Below are 13,291 nucleotides of genomic sequence, written 5' to 3' on the forward strand. Positions count from 1 at the left end.
GTGTAGGGGTCGGTGGGGGAAGGACTGCTATCGGATGTAGCTTGACGACAAAGCTGGGGGAACCTCACAGTGCGTGTTGTACAGTACGCGCAAGTCACATGATTGGGTGATTTGGCGAATTAACCATGCCATGGTAGTGGGCTTGATGAGCCGTAATATCTGTAGGCAGCAAATATTCACAGAGTAGGCTAGATCGGCTTCATAGAGCAATGCAACGATGCTTGATCAAGGACTAAGAGACTCCATTGGGTGCTGCTAACAAAACCTTCTATGGTAGTTCAGATGACTCCCACCATGACCCGGTCTTTCTCCCTACACAACAGGAAGCAAGCAAATCTGAGGCACAACGTACTGTACATAAGCGTTATCCGAGTGACCGTGTCCGAGAGTCACCAGCCAGGAATGTTTTAGATAGAAGAAAAGGAAAAGATATAGAACGAGGAAAAGGGAAAAACATGAGGAACTACCCGAACCTTCCAACGCACGGCATCGAAACTGTATTCAAATTATAGGCTGACATTCATTTATTGCGCGGGCTGATCCAAAGCTCCATCCTTTCTCATCATCGTCTCCGGGTCCCAGACGGGCTCCACCAAGTTTGTGAGACCGGCGCTGTTCTCGCAGGTCTGTCTTCCACTCAACGGGCCAGGGGCGGGTACCTTGACGGGCTTGCCGGCTTCAGCAGCGGTTGCCGAATCCTTGAGCGCGGTGAGGAGAGTCTTGATGGATTCCGGGGTGAGATCCTCGTAGTAGTCGTCGTTGATCTGGACCATGGGAGCGTTAACACAGGCACCCAGACATTCGACTTCAACGAAAGTGAAAAGACCGTCCTCGGTGGTATGGCCGGGGGTGATGCCCAGGTGTTCCGTGATAGCCTTGACGATCTTGTCGCTACCGCAACCACCAAGCTGGCAGGGTGTCTGTGGGGTCGCTGTGTCAGTAACTGGCTCGATATACGCGATTGACTGGTTTCAAGACGTACCGTCGTGCAGAGCTGCACAAAGTACTTGCCAACAGGCTCACGGTTGTACATGGTGTAGAAAGTTGCGACTTCATAGACACGCATGGGGGGCATCTCGAGGAGGCGAGCAACCTCGTTCATGACGCTGATGCTAGTGTAGCCGTGCTGGCGCTGGCCCAGATCAAGGATGGGCATGACGGCACCCTTCTTGTACTGAGGGGGGTAGCGCTTGAGGATCTCATCGATGAGCTTGAGGTTCTGGTCGTTGAACTTAAAAGGGACGGACGGGTTGTTGTCGGGCTTGTTGCGGTGCTAGTAAGATCAGACCATTAGTCTCTCATTCCACGACCACGAAAGCGAGATATCCTAGTGAGCAATTGACAGTGAAGAGATATCCGAGTCAACCGCGAAGCCCGACTAGCGATTAAATCTGCGGACTCAATTGCACATACCACGGCAAGGGAGTCGCTGCAACGTTGCGGACCAGCCGAGAAAGGTCTGAATTGAGTCTTAGGGAAGTTCTGGAAAAGCTGACGGCCAGTCCGCGGGACGGCGGGAAAGAGTTTGGAAGCCATTGCCGGCGGCGATATGAGGGATTGACGGGGGTATTGGGGGGGCGCGAAGAGAGGAGGTCCGATCTGATGGATTGAAGGTGAACAATCGACTCCAAGTTGAAGAGGCGTTTTGCGGGAGCTTCAGCTGACCAATCACTGCCGACAGATTACTCCCCGCCTTACCAATAGAACAGAATGATCGCATAGGGAAAATCCATTGCAAGCAACATTCGAGTCGCGTCCTCCTCCTCTGGGAAAGTTCTGCTTTACAGTCTCGAGATCATCATGAATCCTAACTAGTGCCCAGCGATCTACTAACTTCAAATTATGTCTAGGGTCTCAACGTCAAAATGTTCCGACGACCCTATCGCCCGATCGCCCTCCTAGCACCTCGCATTTATCCTTCGTCTCCTAGCCAATTTACACATTCTCCATCTTATAAACCTCATAAGCCACCTGCTCATAAGGATGAGCCTTCACCAAAGCCTCCACAGCCTGCAACATGATCGTCCGTCCCACACACATGATCTCCACCTTCATCTCCTCGACATGTTCCACGTCACCCACCGATCCGATCGCGGGGTTGGCGCCTTCCCCTGGCAAGAATTGACCGGTGCCGGGTGTTTGAAAGCAACATTTTGAATATTTGCCGCCGGGGTAAGTTCCGGCACCGGTCGCGAAAACGGCGTCTTTGCAGACGTCGAGGTGGGAGTGCGGCACGAAGAAAATGAGCTTGTAGCGGTCGGGAATCTGTTGGGTGGCCATTGTGCGGATGCGATAGGTTTGAAAGGTTGGCTGTATGTGTAAAAGTTTGGAGGTAAGAGTGGATGCGGATGGCCGGTAAGTGGTAGCACTAGTAGTTGTAGCTGTGGTAGAAGATCTTAGGGGTGCAGCACTAGAAAAAGATCGAGCACGGATGAAGTGACGCAGAAGAGGCTGCGATGCAATGGCGCGGGAAGTCGGACGGGCGAAAATTGGCATGAGGGGTTGTTGCATTGGCATCTTTGGTTCTTGGGTGCTGTGAACTTCTTTTGCCACTGACAGATGCGCGGTTGATGACTATGATAGATGTCCTGGCAGCTATCATTTGCTTGGCACTTCCGACTATTTTCGTTACTAACCTCGACTTGACAACAGTCCATGAAGAGACTGAGGGATCCTAGAGCGCAGCGTATCGCAAAATTGAAACACAGGTAATTGAGTCTCTATTCTGCCTTTCATGCACCGTCTACATAAGTTACAGTATTCATTCTACACTTTGCGGAGCATTCACACGTGAACATCATCAACTCATTATACTATTTACCAAATGTATACGGACCGTATATCTGTGGACGACGATATCCTAAGCCAGAGTAGCATACTTCTCCACGTGGGCATCAATGCGCTGCAGCAACTCCTTCTTGCGGTCCTCGCCAATCCAGCTCTCGGTGACACTGTTGACGGCAATGGTCTTCCACTCATTGACGGAGAGGTTGAACGCCTCGTGGACGGCGCAGTAGTTGTCCAGGATGTAACCGCCAAAGTACGCCGGGTCATCGCTGTTGAGCGAGAACTTGACACCAGCATCGAGGAACTTGCGAATGGGCACCTCTGCGACCGACTTGACGCACTTGAGCTGAACGTTCGACAGAGGGCAGACAGTCAACAGGATGCTTTCGCGGGCCACGCGCTCCATGAGGGCAGGGTCCTCGACGAGCCGAATGCCGTGGTCAATGCGGGTCGCGCCCATCTCCAGCGCAGCGCTGATATAGGTAGGGTCACCCTCCTCGCCGGCGTGGGCAGTGAGACGCACGCCCTTGGCTGACGCCGACAGGTAGATCTCGCGGAACATGTCCTTGGGAGGGCCGACCTCAGAGGACGAGTAGCCGAGACCGTGAATCACCTCGGTCTCGAAGTGGTTGTTGTCCAGGATGTTCTGGTAGGTCTTCTTTGCAGACTCGACGGGAAGGTGGCGGACGAAACACAGGATGAGGCGAGTGGAGAGGCCAAGTTCCTGCTCGGCGCGCTTGCAGCCGGCCACGAAGCCGGCCACGATGGTCTCGTACGGGATGCCACGGTCCTGGTGGACCTGCGGGTCGAAGAAGACTTCCGCATGGTGCACGCCGTCAGCGTGGGCCTTCTTGAAGTAAGCCCAGGCCAGATCGGCAAAGTCAGATTCCTGAATAAGCACAGACATGCCGATAAAGTAAAAGTGGAGGAAATCGTCCAGGGAGGAAAAGTGACCATATCTGCTAGTCAGGGTCTCGATCGACTCGTAGGCAGGCTCGGACTTGGGATCAGGCAGTTGAACCTGGTTCTTTTCGGCCAACTGAAAGATCAACTCCGGGGTGAGACAGCCTTCCAAGTGCACGTGGTGCTCGCACTTGGGGAGACCAAGGAGGAAATCATGCCAGGAGGATTGACACATGATGATTCTTTAGAAATTTGATTTGGAAAGAGAATGGGTATCTATAAGAAACAAAAGCAATGCTTGAATTGAAGAAAGTACCTAGCTAAGAAAACAAAAAACAAAATCACGAAGAAAAAGAAAAGATTTTGCGGGAGCATCACAATATAAGGTCTGTACCCGGCTCCATTTTTCCCAGAAATCCCAAGGAGGAGGTCTCCCAAGATGGCTGCTGGTCCGACCCTAGGGTGGATTCGATTGAGCCACTATCGGAATAAAGTCAACAGTGCGTTGGACTGCAGTTGGCCACCAATGAGTCAGTGACCCACCAGGAAGGGAGTGGGAAGTTCTGCAGCCCTTCTAGAAGTTCGATTCATGATAAGCTTGTTTTTTTGTGTGGGTGGGAAAATCAGGCACACCGGAAAGATACCGAGTCGGAGTCGGCCGATGACTGGGCCGGAGGACGGAGAAAGTCTCCTTGCAGCGCAACGATAAAGGCTTCTTTTTCGGTGATTTGCGTTGCTGCTCATGTAACGGGAATAACGCCCACTGTCCAGTGCTAATTTGCACTCTCCTGTTCTTATCAGATCAAATCATGGTGAGCTTACAAAACTCTATGTCAAACGAGCAGCATCAGGAAATCGCTGATTCGCTGTTCTCAATTCTGTAGTCCTGCAACCCTCATGCACCCCTTCTATGACTCAGTGAAAGCAGATTGTTCATAGCACTTCATATCTAAATTATATGCCGTCTAAGCAACCCAAGATTTGCGCCAAAATAAAGATGCCGAAATTAAAAGATTAAAAGCTAAATGTGAGGAGACAGAAATCCATTGTCATGGCTCAAACCCGGAGTTCTGCCCCAGCGGCCTTTCGCAACCGATTCATCACAGCCGCTGCCAGATCACCTTGCTGGTCTGGCACGCCCTCCACGTAGATGACATCCACCTCCATCTTATCCATTGCCCGCAACGCTGAAAACAAGCCTTGAGCGATCGATTTGATATCTGGTCCGAGTTGGCAATCAAAGGTTTGTTTCGTCACAACGCAGGCCTTGATCTTGTCCTCGACCGGTACCGGAAACGAGACCAAGTTCTCCACCAAACTTTCAATGGACTTGATACTGGTTTGTATCTCCTCCTCTGAAACAAGGCCCAGCCCTTGCTTCCAGTTGCGCGTGCGCACCACTCCAATCATGTGCGCACCAACCGCCGAGTCCTCTAAGTCCTTGCGGATGTGCTTCCTAATACCCTCGTCCGTGGAGCCCGGCTCGAAAAGGACTACCCGAGCTTTGGGAGAGTAGTGGCGGTATTTCATACCGGGCGCACGAGGTACCTCCTTCACGTCTAGGGTGCCATCGTGGTATCCAACCTGAACGTTCTCCCATCCAGGACATTGTCGCAGCTCTTCGATACCGATACCACCAGGCCGTAGAATTGCTGGAGGATCAGAAAGTCCGTCGATGACTGTGCTTTCAACTCCCACCCCGCAGGGACCGCCGTCAAGGATAAGCTCGATCCGACCGTGTAGATCATGGTATACGTGCTCTGCCACCGTCGGGGAAGGTTTCGTAGAGGCATTGGCCGAGGGGGCCGCGAGAGGACGGTCCGCGACATGGATCAGCAAACGGGCCAGCGGCGACGATGGCATTCGTACGCCAAATGTAGTAAGATTGGATGTGACCTCATTGGCGAGGGGAGATCCGGAAGGATTCGGAACGAGGATGGTGAGAGGGCCGGGCCAGAAACGGGAGATGACCGAGTCGTAAATGGCAGGGAGCTTGTTCTGAGCAGTGCTAGTCAAACGAGTGGGACTATGATGGACGGGATTGAGGATGCGCTCCAGCATTCCAAGTGAATCCACGTGTATGATCAAGGGGTTGTCGGATGGCCTCTGCTTGGCCTTGTAGATCCCCTGCACGGCGTCACTGCGCGTGGCATCGGCTCCCAATCCATACACCGTCTCGGTAGGGAATGCGACGGGGATGTCACTCGTCTGGAGAAGGTGTGCAGCTTCTTCAATTGCAGCAGCTTCAGGGGTGTTGTTACCACATTCATCGGCCCACCATTGCGCGAGTGATCGCTCACCGGGACCTTCTTGGTTAAGTCGGCGAACCGAGACAATGCGCGTGTCAAGCGTAGGAGGCATAGTGGCTGTGGAGGAAGAAGAGAAGCGGACAAAGCTGCGCGGGAGACCGCCAGCAAGGAGACGAGAGAGAAGTAACACCACTTTGAAACAGAGAAGGGGATATCGAAAGATATCCGAGGCCACCAGAGGGAGAAATAGTTAGAGGCTAGGCGCGGGGTTGGGTCAATATGGAAGACAAAAATTCTCCAAGTGGGGGGAAAGAGTCACAAGCGTGGAAAGTTACTCGTTCAGCCTTGCACATATGTCAGATGTGATCCAATTTCTCATGCCTCTTTTCCCCACTGGACAGAATCGGCCCGAGAAATTGTTTGGCTGCTGGATACCACAGTCATTCTTGATACGAGTCAATTTTTGGAGGCTTTCGGCGCCAGAAAAATTCGCGATGACGTCGGCTGCCTGGTGACTAAGCGCAGGCATCCAGGCCAGGTCCGGTTTCTGGCAGCCAGTCCGATGGGAAATGGAGGTATTCTGATATCATTTCACGCTGGGTCAGCCTTATGGCATTCCATTATTTTCGCCACAGGATGGGTTCGAGCCCACAAACGCTTGTGTTGCCATGTGGGGGCGTCATTGGTGTCACGATAGAATGTGCCATGGGCCCGGCAGTTTGTATATAGTAGCATACAGGCAACTTTAATGACACTTTCATGCAACCATTTGAAGATTAACATGACTACTACTACTGCTGCTGCTGCTACTATATATGATTAACTACAACATCGGAATGAGAATACACTCCTTATGTCTTAATAGTTTTTTGAGTGATTGTGTAGAGATATGTCCAATGAATGCATGACAACTATAGTTGGCCTTGCGTCACTAGTAGAAGGGGGTGCACGGTTCCACATCGTATCTGCGCGCACGGAGACCCATGTCATTTAGACATAAGTATGACCATCGCAGAAGAGCATCCAAATGGTCAAGAGATAGTGGCGCATCCTATTTCTTCTTTCCTCCTTTACCTCCTTTGTTTCCGCCGCCACCACCACCTTTGCCTTTACCCTTATCGCCCCCGCTAGCCCCAGCCCCAGTCATGATGCGTACCTTACCCACAGGGACAGAGTTGATGATTTCAGTATCCTTCCACCCCTTGATTAACTCGCCTTCACGTTCGCGGAGCTTCTCTGCTGCTGCACGGTCGATACCGGCGTCTTCAGCATGCTCCTTCTTGACCTTTCCGGTCGTTGTTTCGGCAACCCATCTTCCAATGATCTCCTTGACAGCCTTGCCCTTCTTCACAGTACCCGGCTGCAGTTTAATCTTGTACTTATAACGACCCAGAGCAGCCCAGGGTGCACACACTGGGATGGCCGCAAGGATGTCATCTTCAGGATGGGGCGTCCCAACCATGGCAGGAATCCATTCGAGATCCGCAGCTTCAGCCGCGGCCGTCTCCTCGTCGTAGTCATCAGCACCCCCTTCAAAGAGAGCCTGTCGTTTACGTTCTGCCTCAGCCGCCCGCTCATGCTGGGCTCTGCGACGCTTCTTTTGGGCTTCCGCCTCCTGCTCGCGCTTCGCTTTGGCTTCCGCCTCTGCAGCGGCTTTGGCGGCTTTCTCACTGCCAACACCGAGCAAGCGGAGTGCCAATTCTCGCTCGTCCTCGTCCTGATCTGCGTACTTGGCTGCGGCTTTCTTCGCCTTGCCCTTCTTGCCGCGAGTGGATGTTGGTGCCGGCTTGGCGTTCGTAGGTCGCCCAGGAGCGCCGTTCGATGCTGGCTTCGAGCTCTCTTTAGCTTCCTTAGGTGTAGTCTCCTGGGGATCGAGTGACTGTCCTTTTCTTAGTTGGCGACGCTCTCGCGCGGAGAGCTGCCGCTTGCCCTGTTCTTGAGTAGAGGTCAAGCTTTCTTCTTGCAGGGTCTCATCCTCAGCTGTACTCTTTGCTTGAGTAGACTGATCATCCTCTTCCTTGAGAACTTCCTCCTGCTCCCGCTCCTCTTCGGCATTCTCCTCGTCTGAGACACTGCAATTGGCATTGTGGGAGGTGCCGGCTTCTCCTTGGGCTGGCTCAGAGAGTCCCCGCTGTAGTGGGTTCCTCTCTGTGATAGCCTCGTTCTCTTCGGCGTCTTCGTCAGACTCCGAACCCGGCTCCTGCTCTTTTTTTTCAGCGGGGCGGTCAGATTGGACAGCTTCAGCCGTCTCAGCTTTCTCTTCAAGAGGATGTGCCTCTTCGACAGTCACACTGGGAGCATTGCCCTCCTCAGCAGTGGGCTCCGCGGCCACAGGTTCGTCAAATTGACGTAACTTGTGATTGCGCAAGCTCTCCTTGCTAATCTGGAACATGATAGCAAATCCTAGGACCAGCTGTGAGGGAGCCAGGAAGTTCTTCTCGCCCTTGATGACAAACTCGCCGGTGGGGACGAGACCTCCCACCTCGGCAGTCTTGGATACCTGGCTAGCATCAACCCAATATGCAGACATAATTGCTTTGGAATCCCAAGCACTAGATGTAGCAACACACAGATTCCCAGCTTGAGAAAGAGTGCTTGGAGGAATAGGTGCATTGGGTGTGCCTGCTCTGTTCTTGATGATCATTGGCGTAGCACCTTGAAGATCAGCATTGACGAAAATATCGCCTTTCTTCAGGTATCGGCGATACAGCATTTCGCTTTGCATAGCATCACGACCACTGGTCATAGTCAGCATGAATTTCATTAAAACTGTTGAAGAGAAGTTGTGCCTACCCGAGGACCAAATATCCTTCGGACGAGACGAAGAAGAGGAACTTTTCGAACCAGAAAAGCTTTCTGGCTGGGCGAAGAACCTGTTTCTCCTGCTTCAGATTTCGTTTGAGGTCCTGCGTCACCTTCTTCTCATGGCTCTTGAGCGCTTTGGCGGAGGACTGCGTAGTCCTCTGTTCCTTCACAGCGGCCTGTTTCTTCTGCTCGTAGTACTGGGTCGCATTTGCCCATGGAGAAAGCCCAAGGTCGATATCAACCACCAACACATCAGCTCTCCTCTCGAAGCTTTCAGCTGACTCCTTCTCATCCTCCGACTCAGACTCGTCGTCATCGGAGAAGAGCTCCTCCCCGTCACCTTGCTCTTCATCGCCAGCCTCTCCAAGCACCAAGGTAATCGTGTTTTCATGTAGCTTCAAAGGCAGCTTGATGATGTTCGCAACCGGGTTACCTCGTCCTTGCTCCATCTCAATCAGGCGCGCGATTTCCACCCAGTCCATCCCCTGCGCGATTAAACCGTTAACCGCATCCATTGCCTCCTGCACCCGGTAGACATTATCCTCGATAGCAGCGGCCTTGCGGATATGCAGCTCCTGGACCTCCTGTAGGGCACCAATGCGCTTGGCATGTTCCTGGCGGACGGCATCAAGCTTCCTCTTGGCGGCCTCCTCCCGCTCCGTGAGCCGCGACTCCAGCTTCTGCGTCTCGATCGACGAGAAATACTCATCAACAGTCTTGTTGAAGTTCTCGAACTCCAAGATTGTGACCCCAGGCTTCCCCTCGAACTGGCGCGGCTTGAACGGGTGGAAATCCTCATACAGATACGCCGGCGGCTTTGCACCAGACTCCTGCTCACCCTCCTTCTCATCCCCAGCTCCTTTGGCCTTGGGTCTCGTGTCCTCCTTCGCAACAATATACCCCGGATGCCCCTCCCCAAACGACAACTTCCTCGTCTCCTCCCTCGCTTCCTCCAGCACCCCGACCACTCTCTGCAACAGCCCCTCCGGATCGGCCAGCACCTGCTCCAACGGCGTCGCCGGATCCAACTCCTTCACCGCAAACGCATGATCCAGCAACAGCGGCGGATACTCGGGGAAGCCCTGCGACAGCGCCTTACGGAGGACGTCGGTATTCTTCTTCTTCGACTTCTTGGGCGCATTGCCTTCGGCCGCAAACAGCGCCTGGGCCTTCTCGACCGTCTCCCGAGCCCGCTCCGTCGTGATGTCTGGCACCCCGTGAAAATTTTGTTTGTTGTCGATTGTGTACTTCATGCCGACACGCGTCTCCTCCTCCTGCCCGTCCCCGGCCGCGACCTGCCGGAACAGCGCCACAATGTTGTACTCCCGGTCGGTGATTATGATGTTGCCACCGGCGAAGAACTCGAGGAACATATGGTACAGCCCATCACTGAATGAGAAGTCGATGACTCGGTCTGTGCCGATCTGTTGGATGGAGGTGACGCGCCGGGATTTTAGGAACTTGCGCATGCGCGTAACAAAGGGCGAGGGCGCTGAGGCCGTCGCCCGTGAGTACTGCGTGACATGGCAGCGGAAACCGGAGTCGACGACGAGTTGCTTGCGGTGGTCGGGTTTGGCGAGCTTGAAGAGGAAGATTCTCTTTTGGCGGGCGGGCAGAAGGTTAGAGAACGATAGATCAGAAGTGAATCTGAGTATAAGCTATGTGATTGACCGTGGTACTTACCGATGAGAGATCGTAGATATTCGAGACTCGCAGGTTGACAAGCTCCGAGGCAAGTTCCTGGGTGATGACCTGCAAATGTGTGAGATTCGTGCGGCTGCTTTGATGGAGGGCAAGCTCAAAAGCCAAAACTGACCTTGACATCCAAAGAGGAGAATCTCTGCTTCATCTTGGGGTATCTATTGGTTCCCCCAAGTCTATCAATCAGTGTTGCGCTGAGTGTGTGGGAACGAAAGTGATTCGATGATCGTGCAAGGAGTGCTGCTGAAAATTGTCCCCTCTCTCTTCCGAGGCCGGGCGTGACGTATGCGGGGCTGGAATTCGCCGGTGATCTGCTTAGATTGCTTTTCCATATCCTTCAAACATTATCTTCTCAATCGACTCCGCACGTATATGAAATACTGATATGCCTCTGCACGAAGTACAGATCGGTCAAGTTCAGCTTAATCAGACCCATTGATTAATTTTACCTCGAGTACGATACACTGGGTTTCCAACGACGCTCGCCTCGCCATACTGTACTCGAGTGCTCAGAATTCTGACTCACGTGGAAAAGCATTTATCGGAGTATCTATGAAAAACCAATCCTCAGATCGAGGACTGCCGGTATAACTGCAATGACATCTCTTTTGAAAGATGAAACATGAAAAAAAAGTATTATGCGGATCAATTCAACGCCAGGACCAGCCAGATAACATGAACAAGCACATTTAAAAAAAATGAAGACAGAACCATGTCCTCATGCCTTTAAGAACACCCCAATAACCACCTATCTTCCCTTTCTTACATCTGCCGCAGACCCTCCGCCAGACGCCGCTTGCCCAGCTCCCACGCATTGAGCAGACCTTGTTCCGACAAATCGATGCTCTTCAAGTTGGGCGCATCGGGGGCGGGAGCGCGACTCACGCGCGAGGCGATCAGAACGGGATCCGTCTCCAGAATGATACCGTCGTCGATAATTTCGTCGATGGCGAGGGCGACCAGGTCGTAGTTCTCGACAATTGTGCGCTTGTCAGTTGCGCCCCTGGAGAAAGAAGAGCATATCATGTTAGTTACTGCATTGAGCCCCAAGATACCTGCAGCACATAGAGCAGGGAACGTACTTGAATAAGATTCCGAGGGCATCTCGCAAGGACAGAACGACATTGTAGAGCAAGACTTCGTTCTCACCGGCGCTTCCAACCACGTAGAGCATAACGTCGCTTTCCATCTTGAACACCACAATCCGGTTGTCGTAGAGAATCACATCGCTGGTCTGCTTGTTCGTCTTCTCGAGGAGACCCTGCTCAAAAGCCTTCTGCTCCTTCAGGGTGGGATAGGGGTTCGCTCCGGGATAGTCGGTGGAGTTGGGGGCAGTGCCGGCTGGAGGGTGAGGAGGGGAGTAGTACTTGGCGAAGATGCGCGAGCCATCGTCGGCCGACATGAGAAGAACGGCATTGACGGAGAAAAGAGACAAAGAGCCAGGCATGGTGGGCGATTGGACCAGAGAACGACTGGTTCGAGAATGGTGAGTGGTGACTGCTCCGATAGGACTTACATCTCCGTACTATTTACAAGCTGGCCGCAATCCGGCCGCCGCGTCAACATTTCTCCGGGACAACTATAACTACTGTACGCCGTACTGTACACAATTTATCAACGCCCACACTTTTTTGACTTCTAACACGATGCTGACATACCCTGTCGGAGCGCATGGCCTGCATGGGTCTCAATTCAATGAGACGTCGCATTGCGTTTTCTAAGCCTGATTGAGGTATCTTAACCACTTCGCTTTCCGACACTCCTCAACAAAGGCAAGGGAATAGCTAGTTCGGCTAAGATAGAGTCCTAATCCGATTTTTGGTGAAAACAGCTAGCTTTCTGGAATGCTTTCTCCGGAGTAGAAAGGCTAGACAAGTCAATCAACTTTAGCTAGGCTGCGAAGTTATCAGTAGGAAAGCAATCCACCACTTCCAACACTTCCATCTCATTATCTGCTTGCCATTTATCTAGCATAAGTATCCGTGATGCCATTGGAAGAAAATCGCTGGACAGCCACCGAAGAGGAGACCTGGATATTAGTAGGAATTCACAGTCTGGTAACAAATGCTTGTCTGTCCAATTGTTCTGCCCTGGCTGGTACCTTCGAACTTTAGCACGCCATCATGAGAGTCAAAGGTGACTTTGATCTCGTAATGGTGCTGGTAAGTAAGTTCTCCATCAATGACCTTGGTTTCGCAACAAGATAGATCCGTGCCCGAGAAATTTATTATGATTTCGCCAACTCGGTAGACGTCTGTAACGATGAAGAAATGGTCACTCTTGAAACATACAGTTTTGGAGGGAGCAATAATCAAAGGGCTGGGTCGTGTGACTTTGAATGACAGGTAGCAATCACGTTTCATGCAAATCCATCTTCCTGCTCCAACTCAAGATGCTTGTACATAAACGAGCTCTGTCGGAAAACCCCTCTGGAGGGGTATTGTCATCTTGCCCCGCAGGCTGGCAGCCTTACATGCAGACTGTGAAGCATCCAACCTGCGCATGTAGAGGAGGTGGCTGCTTTGTGCTTGCACATTGCATATGACCTCGCACTGGGGTACCGCGGAGTGACTTGGCTTACTTTAAGGAATTCCACATGGGGCCAGTTTATCATCACATGCATACAGAACCATCGTGTTAAGGAATTCTGCGATGCGTTTTGAAGAGCGCAGACCGACCTTGTATGTGTGTAGTTGGTGGGTATTTCTGTCCCTGCAAACCATTCAAATCAGCGTATCTCCTCTTGCGCCGGTAAATGAAAATCCAGAGGCATTCTGTCCCCGCTGATGATGCCATAGACATTAGACTGAATCAATTTGAATCTGCATTCTTCTTCCTAGTCCTGA

The 13,291-nt window shown here is 52.3% G+C and overlaps 5 protein-coding genes across 5 annotated transcripts; all 5 read right to left on the reverse strand.

Moving 5' to 3' along the window:
• Positions 1 to 232: 232 nt before the first annotated feature.
• BP01DRAFT_358904 (complex I 24 kDa subunit family protein) lies at positions 233 to 1,573 on the reverse strand. Its single transcript, XM_025575550.1, has 3 exons — positions 1,414 to 1,573; positions 983 to 1,273; positions 233 to 920 (listed from the first exon to the last, which is right to left on the reverse strand). The coding sequence occupies exons 1-3, from the start codon at positions 1,534 to 1,536 to the stop codon at positions 525 to 527; spliced, it is 810 nt and encodes a 269-aa protein (XP_025429129.1). The 5' UTR covers positions 1,537 to 1,573; the 3' UTR covers positions 233 to 524.
• A 115-nt stretch (positions 1,574 to 1,688) lies between these two features.
• Positions 1,689 to 2,518, reverse strand: BP01DRAFT_358905 (uncharacterized protein; the record flags this gene model as incomplete). Its single annotated transcript, XM_025575551.1, has 1 exon — positions 1,689 to 2,518. A coding segment is annotated over one exon (583 nt), but the record flags the coding sequence as incomplete, so codon positions are not given.
• Positions 2,519 to 2,832: 314 nt separating this feature from the next.
• aah1 (adenosine deaminase) lies at positions 2,833 to 4,259 on the reverse strand. The gene has a single exon (XM_025575552.1). The coding sequence runs from the start codon at positions 3,923 to 3,925 to the stop codon at positions 2,861 to 2,863; it is 1,065 nt and encodes a 354-aa protein (XP_025429131.1). The 5' UTR covers positions 3,926 to 4,259; the 3' UTR covers positions 2,833 to 2,860.
• Positions 4,260 to 4,615: 356 nt separating this feature from the next.
• On the reverse strand, positions 4,616 to 10,598 carry BP01DRAFT_324126 (uncharacterized protein). Its single transcript, XM_025572811.1, has 6 exons — positions 10,561 to 10,598; positions 10,428 to 10,496; positions 8,733 to 10,342; positions 8,232 to 8,677; positions 7,014 to 8,045; positions 4,616 to 6,131 (listed from the first exon to the last, which is right to left on the reverse strand). Exons 1-6 carry the CDS (start codon positions 10,591 to 10,593, stop codon positions 4,747 to 4,749), a joined length of 4,575 nt encoding a protein of 1,524 aa, XP_025429132.1. The 5' UTR covers positions 10,594 to 10,598; the 3' UTR covers positions 4,616 to 4,746.
• Positions 10,599 to 10,987: 389 nt separating this feature from the next.
• On the reverse strand, positions 10,988 to 11,927 carry BP01DRAFT_324130 (coatomer subunit zeta). The gene is made up of 2 exons (XM_025572812.1): positions 11,528 to 11,927; positions 10,988 to 11,448 (listed from the first exon to the last, which is right to left on the reverse strand). Exons 1-2 carry the CDS (start codon positions 11,890 to 11,892, stop codon positions 11,208 to 11,210), a joined length of 606 nt encoding a protein of 201 aa, XP_025429133.1. The 5' UTR covers positions 11,893 to 11,927; the 3' UTR covers positions 10,988 to 11,207.
• Between the last annotated feature and the right edge of the window lie 1,364 nt (positions 11,928 to 13,291).

Source organism: Aspergillus saccharolyticus (genome assembly GCF_003184585.1).
Source record: "Aspergillus saccharolyticus JOP 1030-1 unplaced genomic scaffold BP01scaffold_29, whole genome shotgun sequence".
Taxonomy (NCBI): Eukaryota; Fungi; Ascomycota; class Eurotiomycetes; order Eurotiales; family Aspergillaceae; genus Aspergillus; species Aspergillus saccharolyticus.